At 45.6% G+C, this 26,690-nt stretch overlaps 1 protein-coding gene across 3 annotated transcripts in view; it reads left to right on the forward strand.

Moving 5' to 3' along the window:
* The window catches only part of HSPBAP1 (HSPB1 associated protein 1), a 1,532,307-nt gene that overhangs the window by 122,962 nt on the left and 1,382,655 nt on the right, over positions 1-26,690 (forward strand). For all 3 annotated transcript variants that reach the window (XM_069616689.1, XM_069616691.1, XM_069616690.1), the window contains exon 2: positions 25,126-25,197. In XM_069616689.1, coding sequence (XP_069472790.1) covers positions 25,134-25,197 — 64 coding nt within the window. In that variant the 5' untranslated portion in view covers positions 25,126-25,133. The remainder of the gene's footprint in view (positions 1-25,125; positions 25,198-26,690) is intronic.

A 26,690-nucleotide genomic window follows, 5' to 3' on the forward strand; every position in this document is an offset into this window, starting at 1 on the left:
CTGGATCCCAGATGCCCGTCCCTGGCCCCAGCACTGTTTTGGGGGGTTCACACCCCGGCCACAAGGGCACACATGCACCACCTAAGACAAAACGCACAACCCCTAAGGCCTCCTCGACGGACACGTCGAAGAAGCGCGAAACGGCAACAGGCCCGTCGAAAACTTCGGCGGTGCTTGCCGAACCTTGCGGTTTGTCGTCCGCCCCATAAGTCTTCTTGGCATGCGTCTGGGCTTTCCCCTCACATGGGCGTTCCCACAAAAAAGCACGCTGCTACTGACATGCCGTCCAAGGGTGCACTAGCACCTAAGGATTTGACTGAGTCTGCAACCACGACAACGCCTACAAGTGTGTCGAACTCGGCATTCAGCCACCAAAAATATGCAAGATTCTTGTAGCTATTATTTCGGCAGCGGAACAACCCAGTGGCACTTACTCTGAAGCCCTCCAGCCTCTCTCTAGGGCTGTATCAGGTAAATCTCTCCCTTCTGGACAGCCTTTTCCCCCTCTACAACTCTCTGCTTCATCCCTGTGGACTTGACAGAGATTTGAGAATTATAAGGATAAGATGGCCCAATGCATTGACTACTCTGATGAATACATTACCCCAAAAAGGCCTAGGGAGAAAGACTCCTCCCCCATTCCACCAAAGCTGCAGAAGCTTCCTATTTCTTCACAAATCCATCAAGAGGAGGTCTTTGATTATTCAGAACTAGAAGAGACATACAAGGACAATTCATTTGATCAGGTCCCAGCTGACCAGGACCCAGACTGGGATAAAGATCTGCCTGCAGATCAGGGGCCTTTGCTCTCATCCACTCATACATTATTTGTCTAGACCCGCCTTCTTCACCTCAACAAAGGCAATCATCACCATTAGATGATCAAATGCTTTTTAATGCCATTCTAAAGAGAGCCGCAGATCATTTTCAGATCGCTACACAGCACGCTGTCCAGGACTCTGACTTCATTGAGGACATTCTCAAAGAAAAACCTCCCACTAGTTGGGCTATTTCACTTCTTAGCTCAAACGCCTAGTTCCTTCTTTGTCTCCTTCCCTTACAAGGGGGGGAGTCAACCCTTGGGTTGAAAAGTTGTTTCGCCCATCTCCATCTGACCCTATGTATATTCAAGATCATGCCACACTAGACTTGCTGGTCGTTGCAACCACCAGAAAGAGGGCAGGAGTGCCACTGTCCATGGCAGAGGCTCCCCCGGACAAGGATTGCAAAAAACTCTATGCCCTGAGGAAACATATTACCACATCTGCGGCGTATTCAAATAGGACCACAAATAATACAACCTGTCTCACTAGTTATAGAGACATACAATGGGGCCTACTCCCAAGAAGGCCTACAAGAGATCCCTAACCCACGCGATCACACCTGCTGGCGGTCATCACTGAGGGCGGACAGGTGATCCATAATCTATTAAAGAACACTCTAGACGCTGCTGAAACTTCAGGTCTTACTCTAGCACAAGGGACTCTACTGAAGAGGGATGCCTGGCTGAAAAACTCGGGCTTCAAACCAGAGACTCAAGCCTCCGTTATAAAGAAACCCGTAGATGACTCCAACCTATTTGGTAAGGCGGTTGATGACGTCTTGGAGATGGCAAAAAAAAGCACATGAGACGCTGAAGTCGCTCAACCAGATTGCAGCCAAGCCTTTCCAACAGCGGGGAGGTTCAAACTCTCGTTCCTTTCGAGGTCAGTCCTTCACCCGACCTCCCCATGGGTAATATGGCGCTGGAAGTACCCCATGGTCCTCCGGACAAGTTTCATCTGGCAACAGCCAGTATCAGCAAAGAGGGAATGGCAAAGGCAAGGGTAGAGGCAGAAACTCTCATCCTCGAGGCTCCCTGGCCTACACGTCAAAGTGACTCGCCAGTCCGGGTCCCTTTCCATGCTTACCCGGTCGGGGAACGGTTCTCATTCATTCACACATGGGAGGGGATCACATCAGACCAGTGGGTGCCCAAGACCGTCACCCATGGTTATTGCTTAGAGTTCCACCGGCCACCTCGATATCACCCACCCAAGAGCAGACTCTATCACCAGCACACCTCCAAATCCTGCTGGAAGAGGTGCAGATCCTTCTGGAAAAGGGTGCCGTAGAAGTCATCCCCATTCACCATGTAAACAAGGGTATTTATTCAGTGTACTTTGTTGTACCCAAAAAGGATCTCACCATGCGCCTTGTGTTAGACCTGCGACCAGCAAACAAATACGTAAAACCGATAAAATTCTGAATGAAAACGTTGCAGGAAGTAATCCCACTGCTGGTGCAGGGGGTTTACATGGCCACATTGGATATGAAAGATGCATACTTTCATATTTCAATGTTGCCAGTGCACAGAAAGTACCTAAGATTCGTGACAAAGGACACGCACTATCAGTTCAAGGTTCTTCCCCTCGGCATTCCCTCAGCTCCACGGGTGTTCGCGAAGGTACTGACAATAGTAGCTGCTCACCTGCGCAGGCAGTCCATCCCAGTCTACCCTTACCTCAGCGACTGGCTAACAACCGGGAATTCGTATGGAACATGCCTAACAAATACTCAGAAGATGGTAGATTTCCTCTTCAGCCTGCGGTTCTCGATCAACGAGAAAAAGTCTAGTCTAGACCGCAGCCAAGTCAAAAAGTTTCTGGGGGCTCCAATTCGGACCAAAGACTGCCTCGTCTTTCCCTCCAATGAGAGGGTTCAAAACATGCTGTTCCAAATCCCTCACTATGTAGCCAGTCACAAGGTGACCGCGCGCAAAGCCATGCGACTGTTAGCGATGTTGGCCTCTTGCCTTTACCTAGCTGCACACGCACGTCTGCGCATGCGCCCCATTGTCGTACAACGGTGCAAGTGGCGTATTTGGGATCAGTGGAAGAATGGCCGCCGCTAGTGGTTCCGACACGTTTTCATTCCTACGTGCCTCTACGGTCTAGTTGTTGTTGCGCGTCTTAGCCCCGGAAGTATTTAGCCTTGTACTTCCGTTTCTTCGATGCGTTGCAATGTTAGGCTTTCTCTTGTTGGTAACGCTCCCCGTGTTTTCCCTTGCGGTTGTTACCGCCATTCTTTCTTCTGCTTACTTTTTTACTTACCTTCTCTCCTCCTGGCTGCTTTGCTTGCTTATCTCTCCTATGCTTCGCTCTTTTCTCCTCTGACTTCGCATAGCCATCCCCTTTGTTTCTCTTTCGTTACTCGCCCATCTACTTAACGTTATCTGTTGCCCTCCTACCGCGGTGCATACAACTTCCAGTTGTCCTTCCATCGGACCTTCTCTTCCTGTTTTGGAGTCCCTTACAACGGCATCTCAGTGGAATTGTCTATGACAACTTCAGTTCCGGTACAGGGTTTTTTTATGCCACAGGCTTTTTCCCCTAAGCTGACATGCACGGGGATCCGTCCACAGCCCACTATTTAGTGCACTGTGGCGTCCTTCCGTGCCCGTCCCTATCTACTAAAAAAAAAAGGGAGAAGCCATCTTTGAGAAACAAGAAGAAGAGGGATTCCAAATCAAAGATTCAAGGTGAGGAGGAAGGGAACGGAGGGGAGACGGATCTTTCCTCCGAGGAAGAGGATATTACAGAGCAAAGTTATACCCATGCAAGAGTGGCTTTTGAGCCAATGGTGTCAAACCAGCGGGCACTGGGACGTGGTGGTCAAGGGAAAACCTTCTGCGGGGAGAAAATTCACCACCCCCGCAGTAGAAGCCACTTTCACCACCGACGCATCTCTGACAGGGTGGGGGGCTCACTTGCTTCATCAGACAGCGCACAGCGTGAGGTCCCCAGTGGTAGCATCCAACTACATTAACCTATTGGAACTGCTCGCAGTGTTCAATGCCCTGAAGGCATTCCAAACACACCTCCAATGGAAGACTGTTCTAGTCCTCAGACAGCACTACGGCCATGTATTACTTAAACAAACAAGGGGGCACTCACTCTCCAGGGCTGTCCAAACTGTCACAGAACATATGGAAATGGGCTCTGAATCACAAGATGTTCCACCTGTCACAACACGTTTTAGGGGAACTCAATCTTCTGGCGGACGTACTCCGCAGAGACTTTCCAATGCATGTAGACTACGAGTGGCCATTGTACGAGGACATTGTTCTCCCAGTCTTTGCAGACTGGGTTTCCCAGAGATTGACTTGTTCGCAACTCCGGAGAACGCACAATGCCCAGATCACGCCTCTACGTACCCTCAGAACCGCTCGAAGGGAACTGTCTCTGGATAACATGGTCAGGGAAATTTGTCTACGCTTTTCCCCCGATTTCCCGGCTCAACAGGTTAGTGCACAAGATGCACCAAGAGCCAGTCAGGATGATTCTGGTGGCCCCGATGTGGGCCTGCCAACCTTGGTTCTCCCGTCTCATGGCAATGTCAGTCTCCCCTCCCAGGAAGCTGCCATGACCTCACAACATGCTGTCGCAAGACCGGGGGAGACACAAATCCATGCCATCAAACTTTCAACTTAGCAGCCTGGCTCCTGAGGGCATAGAGTTCAGACACCTCCAACTCCCTCCAAGATGTATGGACATACTATGGGAAGCACAGAAACCCAACAGCAGACATTGCTACTCCAGTACATGGAAACACTTTGTCATCTGGAGTAATGGCAAAAGCATCAATCCTATTGAATGCACACCAACACATATTGTCCTGTACCTAACTCACCTGTTAGATTCAGGCCTGGTTTTCAATTCCCTAAAGGTTTACTTAGCTGCACCTTTAGCATATACCACTTCCCAGAAGAAGGTTTTGAGGAGGAAAATTCCAGTAATGAAAGCATTTATGGAAAGGGTAAAAAGACCTCATCCCTCTATTTCCAACCCAGCTCCCGGATAGGACTTGAACGTAGTACTTACCAGACTAATGGAACCTCCCTTTGAACCAATGGCCAAGGGTAGCCTTAAACCATGCACCTACAAGGCCGCCTTCTTGATGGCCATCACATTAATAAAGAGAGTTAGTGAACTGCAAGCCCTTTCAGTTCAAGACCCATTCGTCACGATTCACAAGGATAAGGTGGTCCTGCGCACTCGCACACGATTTGCGCCTACATTTATTTCAAAGTTGTGTGAACCAGTCCATAGAAGTATCCAACCTTTCCAGAACCCCACTAACGTGGCAGAAAGAAGCCTCCACTTAATAGATGTGAGGAGAGTGGTGATCTTTTACCTGGAAAAGACAAAACCACTAAGAAAAACAAACCAGTTTTTCGTTTCAGTGGCAGCTGAATTTCAAATCAGCTATTTCAAAGTGCTACACTCTTGCAAAGAGAGATCTGCCCTTCACGCCTAGAGCACACTCTACCCAGGGCACAGGGGCTACCATAGCATTCATTGCAAATTTTCTTCTTGAGTCCATTTGTAAAGCAGCAACCTGGCAACCTGGAGTTCTGTACCCACCATTACACAACACTATTGCCTAGATACACACTCTAGGTCTGAGTCTCAGGTGGGACAAGCAGTGCTAAGACATCTCTTTGCTACTGTTCCTTCTAACGTCCCACCACCATCTCTGGGTACTGCTCACTGGTCTATGCACAGCATGTGATTCTAAGCAGATTAACAAGCACCAGAAGGCATGCATTACTCACTGCAATAGCATTTCTGATGATTGTTTCTGCGTAGATTCACATGCGCCCACCCTTCCTCCCCTCATGGAGTAGAAGGAACATAGACATCTTACACCTGCTGTCTTCTGTACTCACTCGCGCTGAGTATAAGGCTCCCTCACGGCAGAAAAAACACAATTGGAGGGACCTCGAAGCGTGAGGGATTTTGGGTTCACTACATGTCACGTTAGGGATAGTGTTACAGTCACGCCCTTGTCGACGTCCCCTTTCGATCTTCGAAAGAAAGATGCAATACTCCGCGATTACCACTAAATGTCGGACTATATGCACAGCATGTGAATCTAAGCAGAGACAATCGTCAGAAGTGCTAGTACTGTGAGAAATGCAGGTCATTCCTAACATGCACTGCACCTCAAAGGGGACGGACCATATTATTTTTTCATGTAGTAGTACATTGCCCCACGTCTGCGAACGACACACAGCACACTGCAGGGCACCATACCTATTACACTTTGCCTGCAAGACATGATTGCACAAAATGCATGGTGCATGGCACTGCATTCCCTCATGCATCACATTTCACAGAAAACACGCAGCACATTGCACAGCACACCTGCCCACAATCAGACTCATGGCATTACATTTTCGGGTTACATGACAGCTGGATAGAAGCTGCATAGCATGTACAGTTACACACTCACCATTTAACACAAATACACATACAGTTAATCAGGCTATGTCTTTTTTCATGGTGAAAACATGCACTTGTTTGCCCTCTGCAGTTTTTAGAGTACATAGTGTGTAACACATAGCACTGCATTATTGTGCATTGTACCTGTAGAGATATTAGTTATAATGAACAAGAGCTTCTGCATGCTTTAGTAGGCTACAGCTAGAGAGGCATGGATGCCATTATAGTGTATTAGGACATAGTTGTTAGTTGCAAACAGTTGATGAATTTCATTCAGTTCTACAAGCAGGCTGAGTGCTCAAGGGCCGGTGGGGAAGGGTATGAGATAGTTGCCAACTTATTATTTCAAGGGCAGCATTTCCAGAGGGACGGAGGCCCAGTCCTAGACAGCTGCTGGCGCATCAGATAGGGAAGAATGCATAATGTTGTGAAGGCCACATTGAGGGGTGGGAGCAGTTCTCAGGCAGCCGCAATGTGAAATTGGCTGAATAATATGGAGAAATTAGCAAAAATTATGGTGCAGGAGCAGTACTCGGCAGTGGACCTGTCATTTATTCTAGAAGGTGTGATGAATCTGCCGATGTCGTCACTATTCTCCAGGGGAAAACCTCCCCACATGCAGTTAGAGAAAGGCAGAAGCTACCTGACTCTGACCCTGGGTGTAGCTATCTGTGAGAGAACCACATGAGGGAAGACCACCCTCGGGGAGGCGAAGTAGACTCGCTAGGTCAATGCAGGCATTTCCCTGTTTCTTTAGCCTCTGGTAACACAGACTTGCCTTCCTATTCCTGTATGGAAGACTAGTTTGGTTGTAGAACCTTCACTCGTGATCAATCACTAACTTTATTTACATTCCCCTTTGCTTGATAACACTGAAATGAGGAAGATGACTGAAGTCGTGAAGATCACTAGAACCTGAAAGCAAACTCAGCACTCTAGTTGTTGAAAAAGGTTAACAGGTGCCAGGACATTTAAAAACGCTACACCTCGAAAGAAAGAGGGACTCGCTTCTCCTGACGTCTGTCGGGACACCAAAGGAGAGAAGGATTCAGTGTGGAGCAGAGAAGCTGCTGGAGGCGTCAGCAGGGGCAGTCTGGAAGTGGAAGGTTCGCCACGTTTGTGCAACGGACAGCAGGAACTGTCAAATGTAGGAGGCAAAGTAGGAACCATAAAGCAGACGGGACTCCCTCCCAGTGGGCAAGCAAACCCCAGCGAGAAGGGGGAAACGGGAAAGATGCCGAAGCAGCCGACAGAAACCGGTGACCGCAGAGAGCGAGGTTGGGACACCAGGGTGCTTCCTTGCGGGTGCCGCATACCGTTGATGAATCTGGTAAGCCCAAAAAGGGGAGCTGTTACAACTGGCCGATTGAGTAAAGAGACTAAGACGAATGAAGAGGGGTCGCTGATGCAATATATGAAAAGTATTAACAACGAATCTTGGAACTACATAAAGGAGAAGATTAATGAATGAACTTGTGATACCTTTACTGTGCATTATTGACCATATTACAATAGATCAACAGATAAGACTTGGCTCCAAAAAAGCAATAGTTTTTTCAAATGCTGCAATTGTAACCAATGTCAATATGCACATGATACTTGTAGAGTTTTTATTGATCCTAGGGGCATCCATGTCAAGATTAACGATTTCATACATTGTATTTATTTTAGAATTTGTTTATTGGCATTTATAGTTACAATTATCATACAATGTTACTGGTCGGGTCATTATTCAAATTAACGGACCAGGACACTGGAATTCTGCCTTTACAAAATAAAACCACAACATTTGCATAACAGATTAACATTAACTGTCTCCGATCTAGGGGTGAATGGTGGTTGACTGGTTTCCAAGCGGGGAAGTGGCTGGGCGTCAGGGGAGTGGGTGTGAGCTTTCCAGGTATATCGGTGTTGTGGGGGTTTGGTTTCGAGTGTCTCAGCCGACCAGCCAGGTCATGTGGTTGGCTAGGTGGAATGTTCAGGGGGGCTTATCAGAGGAGCGAAACAGTCTAGACATGGTGTCTTTCCATGCAGCGAGGGCCATACTCGAATCTTCAGTGGATCTAGCCACGCTGTCTTCCCAGGCTCTTGTTTCAGCGTTCGCCCATCTCTCAAGTTCTCTGCGCCATATCTTATAGTTCGGTCCTGCGGGCCGTTTCCAGGCCATGGCGATAGTCCTCTTAGCTGTTATGCATAGCAAGTCCATCAGTTTAACAGCATATTTGAGTTTGGCCAATCTGGGGTAGCAGCCTAGGAGACATTCAGCTGGGGTCCATTTATACCTAGTTACATCCGCCTCTTCACAAGTTCGTTTCACTTTTGACCAGAGGTTACGTGCCTTGGTACAGTTCCATAGCATGTGGAACAAAATCATACATTGTAAAACTTGTTTTGTAGTATACGCAATTATACGTTGGCAGTACGATCAGGCAGTTGAGGATACGTATTCGTGAACATCTAGCAAGCCTAAAAAAATCAAGATCCTAAATTTCCACTGGCCATACACTGGCAATTAGAACATCAGCTGTCCTTTAAGGAAGACCTTTGTTTTATTGAGCTCATATGAAAGATAAGGTGGGGAAAAGGGTGGGAACACACAGCTGAAATTACGTCAAATGGAATCAAAACTTATTTGTTTCCTACAATCGACAGAGCATGGTTTAAATACTGATCATGAAATGTATGTATTTCTTTAATGACAGGTTATTTTTGAGGACATGAATGGTAGTAAGTGGACTTTGGGTGTGCAGTTGTCACCGACCGGTTCTTTTTCTTATTTTCAACATGACCTTTTCTTTCTTGATCCCGAGGCACTTTAGACTCAAATTGGTGTTGAGCTTTCCCTTTGACTCATTTGTACTTTTGATACTGAATACTGACATCTTAAATTGATGATTTCCTAATCATAATAGAAATTGTAGATACCATTAGAATGAGATTCTATTTAGGTTACTTTCATAGGAATGTGAGACTCCCAAGAAATTTCGTTGGGGGGTTTTTATTATTCTTTGTGCACTTCAGGTAACACTGAATAGGGTATCCACATATTTCTAATTTTGTTATCCCAAGATTAGCTCACTTCAAGATAATAAAATTGAGATGATTATTTGAATTAAATGCTATTCAAACAGAACCATAATGGGGATGACGTCTATTTGTTTACATCTGACGTCACACGCACGCATATGTGTGACATCATCACGTCCATCTATCACCGCTGATGACGCCAGAGGAATGTAAGAACACCTTACCATATTGATTTCGCTTTGCCATATTGCTCTCACAGACACGCCATTAGAGGCATCTCTTAAACGCATGGGATCTATCCCCTGAATAGAAGCACTCTGGTCAGAACGCCATGATCGGCAACTTACTTTGTGTTATTCATGCAGTTTGTTTTGGGTATAATATGGATTGTATGGAATTGTTGGATTCACTCGCGAGTGATATTTTGTGAATGGTTGCACATTGCATAATATCATGTCACTTCAATGCCATGGGAACCTATAGGATTCACTGTTTCTTATGAGTATATTATTTTCAAAGAGAAGCTTTACCTTTTTGAACATAACCATATATAATTAACACATAGAGCTCTTCATGACAGATTTGGCTGAACTTGCGAGTACGGCAACGGTATACACTGACCTTTATAGACATTGATTTTGATCGCAGATATTTCCGTTCTAAGCCAGGAGGCGCACAATTGATTTTGGGACAGATCAGTCGCCCAGGTATGCACCTTTGGGGATTTTTCGGGATTTTTGTTGTGATTATTTGCTGTAGTTGTAGTAGTGACACCAGCTCAAATAAAACAATTTTTCTGATGTTTGTTAATCTGCTTAGAATCACATGCTGCGCATTTGCCCGACATCCAGTGGTAACTGCAGAGTATTGCATCTCGTCTTTCGAGAATCGAAAGGGGATGTCGACATAGGTGTGCCTACGTGACGTGTAGTGTACCCAAGATCCTTCACGCGTCAAGGTCCCTCAGATTGATTTTTTCCACCCAGCATACTGGTCGCCTTATGTGGAGCTGGTCAAAGACATTGCTTATTGTCCCATCGACCTTTGGTCGAATAGTTATATAAAATAATTCAGATCACCCTGTCCATCCCTTATTTCAACGGCTGTTCCAGATCTCTGCCGAAGACCTTCAGAACTTCGATGGACGATCATCCAGTCGGCGCTGCCGACCACGTGGCCGGGCCTTCCACCGGCCTACACTGTAGGGAGAGTGGGGTCGGGGTGGACATTTCTGTACAATTTGAGAATGCCTTTCCCTTTCCTTCCTCTGTCCCTTTTGGTCCTCGTCACTCTACCCATCTTCAGCTATGGAGAGGACTCCATTTAGGTTTTGCCCCCATTGTAAGGGCAAATTTCCCAGGAAAGATGAGCACAAACGGTGTAACCGTTGCTTGCCCCTCGATCACAATGAAGTAGGATGCACGGCTTGTAAGCTCCTTCGTCCTAAAACTTTAAAGGAGCGCAAAGACAAGCGTGGGCAGCCTACGGGATGTCCAAGGCCAAGTTCTCCCCCGCTGCCGCAGCCACTGAATGGGACGACGGCGAGAGTGACGGTCAGACCTCCGAACCGGAGGTTGTTGACCTTTCGACTGAACGCTCTCGTTCCGCATCGTCTATCTCCGGCCCCGCTAGGCACGGCTCAGGCACTGCTATGGGGAAGTCGCACCCCGGCGACAAAGACGAACAATTACACAGCACTAAACACACAACCCCAAATCAATCTTTGGCCAAGTCGAAGAAGACTTCTGCGCCAACGGGTACACCGGAAGCTCCGGTGGCACCCGCCAATCGTCCGGATTGGCAGCCCTCCCCGCAGCCACATATGCGCCTAGCGACCGGGCCATCAAAAACAAAGGGCGCTACCCCTTATATAACCGGTTCCGTTGAGGCGCATCACAAGAAGGCGTCCAGCGACGACAGGGTTCTGGTTCTGCTGAAGAAGGCGGTCGCCGAAGACAAGGCCCCGGCACTGCCCAAAAGGCCCCCTTCACAATCGCAGGCTGAAACTACGCACCTCCTGCCTGCGGAGTATGTCGCCGACAGCTTAGCAAGGATTGTTTCCGCAGATTCTCAGAAACGGTATTCAAAGGATTCTTTGAGGCCTACAGAAAAGGCCAAGGATAGCCTAAGGGGAGAACCGGAACCCTCCCTTAAGCCAAAAGAGAGGCACAGGGACGTCCCACCTCTGTCGGTCCCCCAGGAGGAGTTCTCTGAGGGCGAAGAAGGGATGTTTTCGACGTTGAGACCGCAATCTTGACATTTTGTGACAGAAGAACATTTTCAAGACCCTTTTCCACCTCTAGACCATTCTAGGTCTTCTGTTTGGACTAGAGAGATGTTTGAAAAATGCATGGAAAGTCTGGACAGGTTTGTTTTCCGTTCAGAACAACCCAGACCAAGAAGACCACTTGATGAGCCCTTTGGACCCTGTAGAAACTTTCTCAAGGCTCTTTCACCCCTGGAAGAGGACATATACAACTATGACCTAACTGAAGAAGACATTCCTGCAGACACTCGGGATGATCCATTCACCAACCCTGAGGACATGCAGGATCCCATAGAGGGATGGAGGAGAACCCATATATGGGGTACCCTCAACCATGGCAGTCTCCAGATCCACAAGATCCTGATGCCCTGTCTTTGGATTCCCACAGAGCACCCCCACTAGACCACACTCACCAGTGGATGATCAATTGACGTTTAACGTCATGTTGCGTAAAGCAGCTGAACACTTTAAGATTGCTACAGATGAAGCTTTTCCTGAAGCTGACTTTGTGGAGGACATCCTCAAGGAGAAGCGGCCGGCCAGCCAGGCTATTCCTCTCCTCACTTCAATTAAGAAACGTCTGGCTCCCTCCTTATCAACACCTGCCCTCACAAGAGGTGTTAACCCAAGAATAGAAAAACTCTTTCGTCCTTCTCCCTCAGATACTCTGTATATCAGAGGTCACTCCACCCCAGACTCTCTGGTGGTGACTACTACAAGAAAGAGGGCAGGGGTCCCTTTGTCAACCGGCAAAGCACCCCAGCGCCCTCAACAATACTCCTCAGGAAACAATTGGAATTCTCCACAGGGAACCAGCAGATACACCACCCCGTATCCCCAAAGTGGTCAGCGTTGTGGGAAAGAAACGGGCTGGAACTCTACCCCTAGAGGCTCCCTGGCCTCAGGTTCAAAATTACCCAAAGATTTGGGTCCCCTCTCATGCCTCCCCGGTCAGAGGCCGGCTAACATCGTTCCTTCAGGCATGGGAGGGGATAACTACAGACCAGTGGGTGCTGAAGACCATGGCCCATGGGTACTGTATAGAGTTCAACTGGTCTCCAACATTCAGACCTTCATGAGCAAGACGACTGACACCAGACCATCTTCGTATCCTTCTTTAGGAAGTCGAGACACTACAAGAAAAAGGAGCCATAGAAGTCGTACCTCTGTCACAGGTAAAAGAAGTTATTTATTCAGTGTACTTCCTTGTACCCAAAAAGGATCTAACCATGCACCCTGTTTTAGATCTGCGCCCAGCTAACAAATTTGTAAAGCCACAAAAGTTCTGCATGGTCACTTTGCTGGAGGTAATTCCCCTGCTATCGCAGGGGGATAACATGGCAACACTGGACATGAACGATGCATACTTTCATATTTCAATGTTGCCAGTACACAGAAGATACCTCAGATTTATGATACAAGACAATTATTATCAGTTCAAGGTACTACCCTTCGGCATAGCATCTGCACCAAGGGTATTTACAAAGGTACAAGCGGTGGCAGCAGCACATCTGCGCAGGCAATCCATCACGGTCTATCCTTACCTCGACGACTGGCTCATAACAGGGGACTCTTACAAAACATGTCTGTCAAATAACCAAAAGACGATAGATCTGTTATTCAGTCTGGGTTTCTCCATCAAAGAGAAAAAATCCGCCTAGACCCCAGTCAGGTCAAACAGTTCCTAGGGGCTCTAATTCGAACAAAGGACGGCCTCGTCTTCCTCTCCAACGAGAGGGTTCAAAACATGTTTTCAAATCCATCATTATGTAGCCAATCGAGAGGTGACGGTACGCAAGGATATGCGACTGCTAGGAATGATGGCGTCATGTATCTACTTGGTTCCTCACGCGCGCTTGCGCCCAATGCAGGAGTGGCTCAACAGCCAGTGGTGTCAGGCCAGCGGACAGTGGGACGATCTAGTGGATGTCTCGCCGGCCCTCGCTGCAATGATGGTCGAGGGACAACCTCTTGAAGGGGAAATCCTTCACCACCCCCGCAGTAGAAGCCACTCTAACTACAGACTCGTCTCTCACAGGGTGGGGAGCTCACCTGCTTCAACAAACAGCACACAGAGTTTGGTCGTCAGACATAGCATCCAACCACATAAACCTGTTAGAATTGTTGGCCGTGTTCAAAGCACAAAAAGCTTTCCAGACACAACTGGAGGGGAAGACTGCCCTGATCCTCACAGACCGCACCACGGCCATGTGCTACATGAACAAACAAGGGGGCACTCACTCTCCAGGGCTGTCCAAACTGTCCCAGAACATTTAGAAGTGGGCTCTCAAACGCAACATGTTCCTGTTATCACAACATGTTCCAGGGGAACTCAATCTTCTAGTAGACGTACTCAGCAGAGATTTTCCGTCGCCCATGGAGTACGAATGGCGATTACACAGAGACATCGTCTCCAACGTTTTCGCAGAATGGGGCTTCCCAGAGATCGATTTGTTCGCAACTCTGGAGAACGCTTAATGCCAACATTACTCCTCCAGGTACCCCCAGAACCGCTCCAAGGGGAACGGACTCTGGATACCTTGGTCGGGCAGGGAAATTTGTTATGCTTGCCCCCCGCCGACTCCCCCCCTACCCGACTCCCCTTCTCAACAAGATAGTGCACAAGATGCACCAGGAACCAGTCACGATAATTCTAGTGGCCCCATGTGGGCCCGTCAACCCTGCTTTACTCATCTGATGGAGATGTCCCTATCTCCTCCAGTCAAACTGCCTTGCCCGTACAGCATGTTGTCGCAAGACAGAGTGGAGACGCTTCACCCATGCCCGCAGACATTGAACTTAGCGGCCTAGCTCCTGAGGTCATAGAGTTTTGGCACCTGCAGCTCCCTCAGAGATGTATGGACATTCTTAGGGATGCAAGAAAACCGAACACTAGATATTGCTATTCCAGTAAATGGTTTGTCATCTGGTGCAATTCAAAGAGCATTAACCTGAATAACTGCTCTCTCACACACATTATTTTGTACCTAACTCATCTACTTTACTCAGGCCTGGTCTTTAACTCGCTAAAGGTTCACTTAGCTGCGCTTTCACCCTACACTACATCACAACAGAAAGTGTCATGGTGGAAGATACCAGTTATTAAAGCTTTCATGGAGGGAGGTAAAATAATACACGCTACGATTTCTAACCCGGCTCCTGGATGGGACCTAAACGTGGTATTGACTAGGCTTTTGAGCCCATGCACAAAGCAAGTCTTAAAGATCTCGCCTATAAGACTGCTTTTTTAATAGCTATTACTGCCATTAGGAGAGTAAGTGAACTACAAGCGTTCTCAGTCCTACATCCCCTTGTAACAGTTCGCAAAAATAAGGTGGTTCTACGCACTCACCCTAGGTTTGCGCCTAAAATCATTTCTAAGGTCCATGTGAACCAATCTATAGAACTACCAACGTTCTTTTAAAATCCTTCAAACATGGGAGAAAGAACCCTGCACACACTGGATGTCCGCAGAGCTGTCATGTTCTACATGAATAGAACTCAACCACTAAGAAAGACTAATCAGTTTTTCGTTTCAGTGGCGGCAGGAAGAGAAAGATACGCAGTCTCCAAATCCACTATCTCTAGGTGGATTGTCAAATGCATCACACTCTGCTACAGTCTTGCTAAGTGAGAGCTGCCCTTCAAGCCTAGAGCACATTCTACTCAAGGCACTGGGGCTTCCATAGCATTTATTGCAAGTGCTCCCCTTGAGTCCATTTGCAAAGCAGCAACCTGGAGTTCTGTACACACCTTTACAAAACACTATTGCCTAGACACTCATTCTAGGTCTGATTTTCAGGTGGGACAGGCAGTACTAAGTCATCTTTACACTACACTACTGTTCCTTCTCACAGCCCACCTCCAACTCCGGGTACTGCTTGCTAGTCTGTGCACAGCATGTGATTCTAAGCAGATAACAAACAGCAGAAGATATGCATTACTTACCGTAAAAGCATTTCTGATGGTTGCAACTGCTTAGATTCACATGTGCCCACCCTTCCTCCCCGCTCGGATGGAAGGAACATAGACTTTTTCTCTCTTTTCTGTACTCACTCACGATAGTCATAAGGCTCCCTCACGGCAGAAAAAATACAATCGGAGGGACCTCGATGCTTGAGGGATCTCGGGTACACTACAAGTCACGCAGGGATAGTGTTACAGGCATGCCCATGTCGATGTCCCCTTCGATTCTCGAAAGACGAGATGCAATACTCTGCAGTTACCACTGGATGTCAGACCATATGCACAGCATGTGAATCTAAGCAGATACAACCATCATAAATGCTTTTACGGTAAATAATGCATATCATCCACTCTTGATTTTCAGACCAAGGAATTTTAGCACCCAGAATACAGGGTTAAGACCTGTTCATACTATTTGTCTGCACAGGGATATATATATTTATTTTTACATTTGGTGCTCACATTTTGGAGGTTAATTTGATTCACCCGTACAGCATGCGGATGCAATGCCACTCAATAAGGACACAATCTGCTCTCCAATCAATTCAACTTACCCGATAAACTATGGCAAACTGAATTGACTTATTCAATAAGGACCGGTCGGTGTTTCTGCACACTTAAACTCGCACACCTTTTGATATGGGATGCACTTTGTAGCCAATTCGAACACATCCACTAACTATGAACAATTGTGAGAATAGGAATAACTCCTAATTTTGCCTGAGATGCGATTAAATGTTGGTCATACTATTGATACATAAATAGTTTTTAAAATTCTTTCTCCATATAATCTGACCATGACTTTGCGACTCTTCATCTGAAAACCTTTTGTGTGGTATGTTTCCTTTTAATTTTTTCATAACATTTGAAACATTATGAAACTGATTGTGTATAAATGTGAAACATTATGATTTGTATGAAAATTTTGACTACTTTACAGCCTTGAAGACAACCGGCGAGGTTGAAACACGTGTTGGCTGTTATCCTTGATGAGCAATAAAATTGGCCAATTTGAGCCGGGAGAACTTTATCAATCACCTTTTTTAGAATTCATTTCTGACATCTAAAGAATCCAATATATGGACATTGATAACTTTAGGATTCTTTCCTGAGCGTGAGTATATATCCCTAGAACCCGATTCAGATATATAAATGAGAAGGTGACTACTGATGGGAAGTGCGAGTCTGGGACCTACACCGAAATACTGAACCAATTAAGAAAATACTGGCAGGAGAGTAAACCAGGCATACAGCAAGTCCTGAGCCGTGCCCCTCCCCTGACAAACGCATCGTATTCCCTTGCATAATGCCCCCCACCGCTCCTCTACCCCTGCACTTCAATTTGAATGTTACAAGGCCTAGTAGAACCATTACTTTTGTTTATAGCCACTGTCCTCCCCACACCGCTTGTTCCTGGTTGTCTTGTGGCACCTAGAAACACTTTTTTCTGTACAGTGCGCTTTATAAATGCTCAATAAATAAAATAAATAAAGTCTGGGACCCACACCCAAGTGATGAAATAAGGAAGTCCTGGCAGGAGAGTGAATAAGACACACAGCGAGTCTGGGACCCGCACCCAATCAAGATTGCTAAACTTGGAAAAGGGGGAAAGCAGTTTTCCCCAATATGTGGAACATAAGGGATTGGAGTCTCCCTGCCCTTTTTGCTGTCGGAAAGCCAATAAAGCTCTGGGGACGAAGCATACCCCTTGAGCCTGTGAATTCTTTAACTTTGTAAACAGTGGAAAAGCTAAGAAAGCTCATACTCCCTGAGCCTGTGAATTATGGACCTGTGAAAGGAAAGGTCATACCCCCTTTAGATTGTGGAATGGTATTACTCAAAAGGAGATCATGAGAGAAATCGTATATCTTTAGTTGATGAGCTGTGTAAACCGGAGGAAACTTCGGGGGGGTGATGTTGTGGGGAGGGGGGGGAAGAGTCGTCCTCCTTGAGATTGTGGAGTATGGTAATGTGAAAGTGTAGAACATTGCAAACATAGGGAAATCCAGGGGAAGGGAAGAAGCCCTTTTACTGGTAGAACTTTGTTGTTTTCTTTGACACTCTGGAACTCTGTTGCTCCTTTGGAAATGAGCTGTAGGTGATTCCGCTTTACGTTATATTGAGTTTTGTGTGTGAGGGTCAGGTTAGGATTTTGGACACAGGACAGAGAATGTGTTGTTTTGGACATTCTGACACGGGCGTGCCTTAGTTTCGCTGAGGCAGGGGAAACCCCTCCTAGAATTGGGGATAGGTAGGATTTCCCCAACCTTCTCTTTAATTTTATCAATAAAAGTCTTTAACAATCACCATAATGCCACTCTCTCCGAGTCTTACTCTTCATCCCTTGCACAGGCCATTAATTGCAGGGAAGTTACTAGAAGATGGTGTACTAGGTTTGGCAACCTGTATCGAGAAGGGGAGGTACATAAGGAGCATGTGCAGACAGTGGGAATTGGACATTAATAGAGGTGGTGTTTGCTGTGAGAAACCTGAGGGTATTTTCACTCCTACTCCCCTTGGATCCTCTGTGCAGGTGGCCAGGTAAAGGCCATCAATTTTGGATCCTGACCCTGGGGGTGGAGAAGCGAGGGAGGATCACCTGGGTGGAGGGTCCTTGAGGGTTGGGAGTGGGGTGCCCTCGGGCGAGACATGGTACCCCTCCTGTTCCCATTGACGACCAACATAACCCTCCCACATCCTTTATGGGCTATTATAAGCCAGCTCCCCTCATTTCCTCAAATGTGACACTTGACAGTAATGAGACGAGGAAGAGGAGACTGAGAGTAATGCACATTAGGCCATGTCACACTTTCAGTACTGGGATGAGGAAGATGCTTGCAAACTGTAGCAAAGGTCAGGCACGTCCTCTTAATCATGGTCAGGCAAATCCAATTGGAAATTCATACCTGCAACCTGTCAAAAGGTTGCAGGTTTATAAAGGGAGACAACATGTGCAGCAGAGTGAGAGACAGGGAGACCTGTGGAAAGGAGACCTGCAGGAGACCCGTGTTTGGAAGATGCAGTCGTGGTGGGACCTGTGGAATAGCCAGGACGTCAGCTCAAAACCCAGAAAGCCCGTTGGGCTATTAGGCGTGTGTAGGAGCAGGAGCTTCTGCGGGAAGAAACATGCAGTCGGAGCTGCCTCAGAGGTAGCAGGATGTTGTCTGTGCCAATTCAGAGGCAGCGGAGGCTCCTAGCAGTGGGCCCGCCGACTGACGAGGCGAGAGCGCAAGCCGCTGAGGAACATCAGTGAAGACCAATGAGTGTCAGGAGAGGCAATCGGCAGCCAGGGGCGTTCCTAGTGGGTGGCTGTTACACCTGGTGTGGGACTAAGACACGCAGACAACAACCTAGGGTTCTTAAACTTAGATTTATTATTTTAACCTGCAAAAGAAAGAAAAATATAAAAGAACAAATAAACCAGGAAAGGATACTGTAGCTTAAAGAGGTTTTTCTGAATGCACTACGTGGAGTATTTAGGATAGTAACTCTGTTACTGTTAGTCTTATCGGCTAAACGCCAGTAGCAGTCTTTATAGGAACTCCAAATGTTAGTTTGTTTGAATGCACAAACAACACGAATCCTTTTAACTTTCACAGGCTTCTTTAGACATAAGACCCTTTAATATCTCATCTTCTCCTCTCCCCCTCTCCCTCTCTCTCTCTCTCTCTCTCTCTCTCTCTCTCTCTCTCTCTCTCTCTCTCTCTCTCTCTCTCTCTCTCTCTCTCTCTCTCTCTCTCTCTCTCTCTCTCTCTCTCTCTCTCTCTCTCTCTCTCTCTCTCTCTCTCTCTCTCAAATGAAGGGTTTTTTGTGTTGCCGATACTGGTAAAGAGTTCTGCTTGAAAACGTCTCCTTGTGTGCTTCGGTTTCAAATGGCACGTATCAGTTTGCCCGCTCACTGCGTGACAGCCTTGATTGATCGGCTTACTCACAGCTGATCAGCCCGTCTTTACTTTATGGGCTGGTCCCCGCTTCCCTCTCAGCTGTTCATTCCGTCGTTACTTGTGGGCGGTCCCTGATTTGGGAATTCTCCTTGGCCTCTCTAACACGGTTTCACTCCGCTGCGTATCGCACACAGCTGCACAGCTGATGAGGCTGTATGAGCCGTCCGCTACACGGAGTTCATCAGCTGACGTTCCCGAGCCGGCTAACTGCCGCGCCGCCCCTCTTACTTGCAATTTTCCTTTGTACTTTCAGGCTCCCGGCTGTTCGGGCTCATTCCGCTGCAGGGCTCCGTCTCCTCGTCTTCCGACGTAACCCGATGAGGTTACTGTTTTTGGAACTGCCGGATCACTGCTCAGGCCCGCTCTGTCTCCCTTCTAATCTCTACTTCCTTTCGATCCAATCACTCCTTATCTCCTTCCAACATGGAATAAAAACTAGTTTCTAAGGCTCTTCGCCGGGCCAACTTCAATTGTAACAAAAAAAAACGAAATACTAAAATGTGCGCAACGGCGCGGTTCCCTTGATCAGTCTCTCGCTAGTATGCCCCTTCATAACGGACGTCTTCCCCCTTCACATTGTTCCGTTGTCTCCTAGCAACAAAAACACAAGACAATCCTTACTGAAGGAAAGGACCTATATTCGTTTTCCTGCACCTATTATTCTCAAGATCTCTATAAGCATGAGAGACAAGATGTCTATAAACATGAGAGAAAGGATAATTATTATAACCAAGCGGCCTTACCATAACTATTACCCCTTTGACTAGGCTCACACCCCATCACAGTGGCAAAAAGGTAACACATAACCAAACTAAAGGAAAATGTATTTGCAACTATAGATGCTAGATGCATATTGAATACCGAACCACATGGGAACTTGAAATTAAGCATATTGAACATTTATTAAATAACAAACTGAATGAAACTTAACCATTGAGCACATTGGATATCTGATACAGAGTGGAATGAAATTGTGCAATTCAGCTTGTGGAATATAAAAATAAGTGAAGCTTCATGGGAAAAGCACGTGATGAAAGACAGCCAAAGGGAAAGAGCCCATGTAACAACAACATATAAATGAAACTACACCAGTATGAAAGAATGCCATAAAAGGTGGGACAGAAGTAAGACCACCACAAAGTGAACCTTATGAACAATTGCAGTGTGACCAGGCCGAAGACTGGCAAGAGATGTACAACATTCTCTGGGGGCTACCAAGGAGAAGCCAGTCAGTGAAGTGTAGATATTATAAATAAAGCTAAGAGGCTACGAAGAAAGGGATCCTGGTTGTGCAACCGGGGGGGAGGGGTGGATTGTGTGGTCCGACAACTGTGCCTAAACCCATGAGCCCTGAACTGCGAGAACCAAAAGACATTGTGGAATAAAACCCAGGAGGGGCACTGCCAGTGAATGGATGAGGCAATCCTGGAATATGGTCCAGTTGACTGTAAGTTGTGTTAAAATCTTGTGTTTGAAAGAATGAAATAACTATAACTGGTGGAGCTGAAGTCTTGGGGAAGGGTGTGCTGAGACGTGAGACATTGCACCTGCTGTCTTGAGGGGAAAGCTTCAAGACCATTTTTGTTCGAACTATACTTCTTGGAACTTGGGGAAGGGGACCCAGAGGATTGTGCAAAACTGTATTACCTTGAGTGGAAGATGGGTAAGACTTTTGTGGAGCTTTCTTGAACTTGGTGGAGTGGAGCTGAAGAAGAAGCTGCAAGCTGGAAAAAGCGCAGAACTTTGTGATGATCACTATTTCTTTAATTATTGACATCCGTACACATTGTTTAGCTTTAGTTGTGAGGACACGCATAAGCTTTGGACACAGACAGATTTTTTTTATTTAAAACTCTTTGACTCAGGCTTTCCTTAGTTGCATTCAGGTAGGGAAATCCCACTTTAGCATAGGGCAAGTTAGGCCTTCTAACATCCTGACATTTAAGTTAATAAATATATTTTGTTGGAATCTTAAGTCTGTTGTATTTGCCTTGCTTCATGATGTCTTCAGAGTGCCATATTGGTTTGGTACTCATTGGTCAATTTCGGTGGGACTCTAAGGCCCCAGTTGTCTGAAGTGGCATGGTCCGATCAAAATTGAGCTCTGGATTGGTGCGTTTATGCTGACCAAGGGGGACAGATCATGTTGGGTGGCTGGTGTTCTTTATTGTGATGAAAAGGTAACTGCCAGTAGCTTTTGAGGAATGTATAGGTTTGTTTAGGGGACGGTTGACGACCAGTCAATGATAATGAGTTCTGTGGATTGGTTTTTCTTATTTTTGGACCCGTCCTCTAAGCGCCCCTAGCTCAACACCTCGTCTAACACATGCCTACTCCGCATCTTTAAATCCTGCACTCTGGCACATTTCTACCATGAACATAAATAGACAGTGCAGTAAAATGAATGGACTCGAACAGTTAATCTATTAATCTTACTCCTCTGTATATTTCTGTTCATAAGAGTGCAGGATTTAAAAAAGCAGTGGAAGCATAATGTGTATTCATTTTACACGTACAATTGAATTGCTGAAAAACTCTGCACCAAAAATGAGCGTGTTCATATCCTGGCTGTGCAGTAGTTGTAACACTTAATAATTTAAAAAAGAACGTAAGACGTGTATGCATTTTTGTTGGTCAGTTCTTTTTAGGTATGGGGAAACAATGTGTGACTTCTGTCTTGGAAAAAGAATATAATTGTCATGGATAAATGAAATTGAGGGGTACGTTATTAGTTTTGGCATGGTACGTTTACAGATGGGCTATATTTCACAGTTAACCAGTTTTATGAGTCATGAAACTTCGATCTGATTCAAACCTTTGTTCTTTAGGTCAAGCGTTTTCAAATACATGCGTTCTGATGTTCTTCTCTGTCTCATATTGGGGATATCTCCCTTCAGAACCATAACCGACATGTCCTTTAGTGTGTGCCCATCTTGTGTAAAGTGGTGTCGTACCAGGGATTCGGTATTAAGCTTCAAGGTGGCATTTCTGTGTAGGTTCATTCTTTTGCACAGTTGCTGGAAGGTTCCCCCTAAAAATTATTGGCATTTCTTGCATTGGATAACGTACACAATGTTGGCTGATTTGCAGTTTTAAGTCCCTTGAATCTGTAGTGGGTTGTCATAGCAGATTCAGAACAAATGTGCTGGCCGGTTTTGCATCTCCTCGTATTGCCTGGGTATGTTCCAAGTCGCATTTGTTCTTGAATAATTGGAAATATGTTTCTGGTCAGGCAATTTAATGGATTTTTTAAATACTTACATGCAATCAAGGGGAAGGGCTTATTTAAAATATCCTTTAATTCTTCTCCCCCGCTGAATTTTGGTTTTCGGTGCAGTTCTGTTGAGTTAATGCTGCGTGATAGGTTACAACTGTAGGTTCTTGAATTGTAGTTCTGGTTTCTCTGTGTTGTAGCAGGTACACTATTGGAATTTTCAATTCATGATCAAGCTTGCTGTTTATCTGACTTGTGTCCGTATTGCAGAAAGAATGTGTGGATTGTAGCAAATTGCTTGTTCCTTGACCTCATGTCGGACCATATACATTGGTACCTGATTGCGTGGCTGTAAATGACAGATGTGGCTTGAATGGAAACTTGTTCTGCGCAGGTATTTGTCTGGACTGTGGAGTGTTTGTATACAGATTCTTCGAGCTGGCCATTCCTTCCCACTGAGTAAGTGTATCCAGCTAGTGTATTCTTGTCTTGGAATAGTCCATGGGGAATTTATTGTGATATGGAATTCTTTGAGAGGACTTGCTGTTTCCTGGGGCTTTTTACCCCCATGCCCATCCTCTGTCTGGTTCTCTGGTCTTGTCGCCCCACTCCGGGAGGTATTAGATTCAGACAACTTTCAATTAGTGTGCCAAACACTAACCTTTTTTTCCACGCAGGGTCGCGATGATAGAGCAACAGCCGCCCATGTTTCACATTGGGCAAATCCGGGTTAGGGGGCCTTGTTGTGGCTTCCCCTGAGGGTATGTAGTCTGTGTTGGTGGTTGGGTATCCCTTGTTTCATTCTCTGGTGGTGTAGGGAGCCTTAGTGCTCCTGTCGCTGTGCTCACCGGTGCTCAGGAGTGGTGTATAGCATTCCAGACAGCTGCGTAAGCTCTCTGGTGCTTCGGATGCTGTTCCCTTATCTCTTAACTGGTTAGCTGCTGAAACGGAGATGCATGCACCAATGATTGTATTTTCTTTGTGGTCTTTGTACCACTGCAGCATTATCTGTAGGTTTAGGACAGAGCACAAAAAAGAGGGGAACACAGACTACCTCCTACTCCTGCTTTTTCGGAAACACTAATAACCGTAACCAAACGTGCAGACGTATTGTGTCCATGTGATGTAATCTTTTATTTTTCGTTAAGCTAATGTGGTTACAAGTTAATTGCTTTAAAGCAGTATTTATTTTGATAAGAATATACTTTTTTTGTGGTAGAATACCAACAAGAAAAATTGCCAAGGATTACTGTAATAATGCGCTGTGTGCGATTAGTCTGCCTCCAGGAAACATTTTTCTGGGGTGTGGCCATAGATTGTTGTTAATAAATTCAGAGCTCCAACATTTGTATTTATGACCTCCATATGATTAACTGGGATCTTGCTAAAACCCAAGTAATCTAGGTTAGGCTCTGTGTGTAGAATGGGATGATGCTGAGCCTAGAGTGGAGCTAGAAAAACTGAGTGGATATTCAAGAAGGAAAATAGGCTAAGTGAATGTGCGGGGCCCAAGGAGGAGCTTGCTGGAGGGAGACTGGAAACAATTTGACAGGAGAGAGGGTGTGAAGGGAGACGGGAAATCTGTTAGTTAGCCTGATTCCGGTCTAGTGGTATTACCCATGATAGTTGTTACAGTACATAACGGAATGGGCGTACTTGCTTGTTTGACAATTAGGAGTAAGTGGCTAATCCAAAGCCATGTAATCAATAAGGGCAACACTTAAGCCAGGCATTCACGCTGAGGATTTAACAATCAAAATAATGAATTACAATGGTTTGTGCAGGCTCCTAATCTCCTACGTGGTTGTACCTATCATGGGACGCTGTAGGCCGCAAAGCTGATGAGATTACACAGCAAGTGCACAACATCCTGAGATCTGTATGAATCCAGCAGGGCAGACTCACCTCCCCATCCTCCAAGTTTGATAAATGAAGTACTATTGAGTTGGGTAATAAGAAAACCTATCCTAGCACTTTTACGTTTTTATGTATCATTTCAAAATGTTCCTACTTAAATCTTTTAAATTTCTTAAGACTTACTGATCAAGTTTAGAATCTATTTAATGTATGTGCATATCAAAATGTTTATAGTTAATGTGACGAGTTACCCCTGAACATATGTAGATGATGGTATTTTACTCTTTTCTTTTTTTCTTTCTCTTCCTATTCATTGTATTGTAAATTGTCTTTTTTTGAAAGGTTTCAATAAACTAAAAAACATAATAAACCTATCCTATTATTATTTCTACTCATGCCAAGATATATGTACTGCAAAGCGATTCCAAAAACCACAACAATTAGTATGAATCTGTGATGCTTAACATGTTTTTCACAACTATGCCATAGATACGCTTTATAGTTCCTAATCTGCTGTCTCTGAAGTTAAAATCTGAGGTTTGGTACTGCACTCATATCTTGACAACCACATGTCTCCTGTTTCAGGGTCATCTATGGAAATGAGCAGCAAATCGTCCAGTGCCACTTCTCACATGAGACAGTCAGCAAAGGAGGACGGTCAGTGATTACAGTATTGCATCATTTCAGTCTACATGCCATGCTGAAGGAAACTGCATACAAACTAACTTATACTGTCAAAGACCTAATTGTATAATTTGTTGTGTCAGACCTCTAATTACCTCAGCCCAAACCCACCCCCTCAGGAACGAGAGCATGTTTTGCACGTAAAACAAGGTTTATTGTACAGATATCCAGGTAGCAGTTAGATGGTACCGCAGGACCAAACTAACCCAAGTCTCGACGATCTCCAGTAATTGATAAATGTTTATACATTTTAGCAACAGTTAAAACCCTCCCAGATATTTTATTACAATCCACCCCTCAAACATGATTGGACAAAACATTTACAAAGAAGTTCCATCTTCTCCCGATTCATTCTTTCTCATTGGTCATTGACAATCTTTACGACCATCTTTGGATTGTTTTTGAATTCCACCTTTGCTGGGGATTGGTCCATGGTAGGTTGTGACATCATGACACAGTACAACCTTCACATACAACATAATTCATTACTTAGTAACAACTGGCCCGGAGCCTTTTACCCTTAAGTGTAATTACACATGGTCCGCTCGGATATCTTAGCAATACGAGGAAGGCTGATCACAAACAGGTTCTCTTTGAGCTACTGATTGCTATCGCTTCCGCCCCAGCCTCCTGGCTCTTCTTAAGACTTCCTTATTTATGTGACCACTACTCCAGCACGTACAGCCTCTAGTTTCACTCTGAAAAAACAATTGAACCCCCAGACACCCTGGCCTTGGGCCTCCTCTGTATTGCCGGCCCAAACAAATGGTCAAACCCCCCTCTACGCGACTTTATTGCAATGAGCAAGATTACATATGTTCCTTGCGGAAATGTTAAACCATAAACCTGCATCCTGTTCGATAGCTGACCTTCTAATGGATGACTCCTTTTTCCTTCGTCAACTCGCAAGTCCGAAAAAACAGAATCTTTCCGCTACCTAAAATGCATCATAAAACTGTAAACTGCAAAGTCTGTATAAACTCACATAACCCTACTATATGCAGATTTATATAAACTCCTTATTAAAACTCTATATGTTCCTCCGTGTGTATGTCTTCTGAATATTATTGCTGCTTTATCGCAGGACAGGCCCCTGCCACATGCACATTGAAACCCCCTCCATCTCCCAGGTTCCATGTACTTCAGATCACCCCGTGTGTAGATCGTGTTCATGTTGCATTTGCTATTTTAACATTGTATCATTCTGTGTGCGTGCATATCTAACATGTATAAATTCTAAACATTAACACTAAAAGTAACATCCCATTCATAATGAACTATACTCGATCCATATGAAATTGCAACATCTCGCCCAGTTCGCGGCCACCCCCAGTCATCAATATGGCACGCGCAACATGAACCCCTCTTAATGTTGGGGACCCTTCCTAATCACCCTAAAATTCCTCCCTTTAGTTAAAATTTTAACATATCATCTTCTTTGTGAAGTACCCTACAACCATCCCTCA

Source organism: Ambystoma mexicanum, chromosome 9, assembly GCF_040938575.1.
Source record: "Ambystoma mexicanum isolate Mex_15411 chromosome 9, UKY_AmexF1_1, whole genome shotgun sequence".
NCBI classification, from domain to species: Eukaryota; Metazoa; Chordata; class Amphibia; order Caudata; family Ambystomatidae; genus Ambystoma; species Ambystoma mexicanum.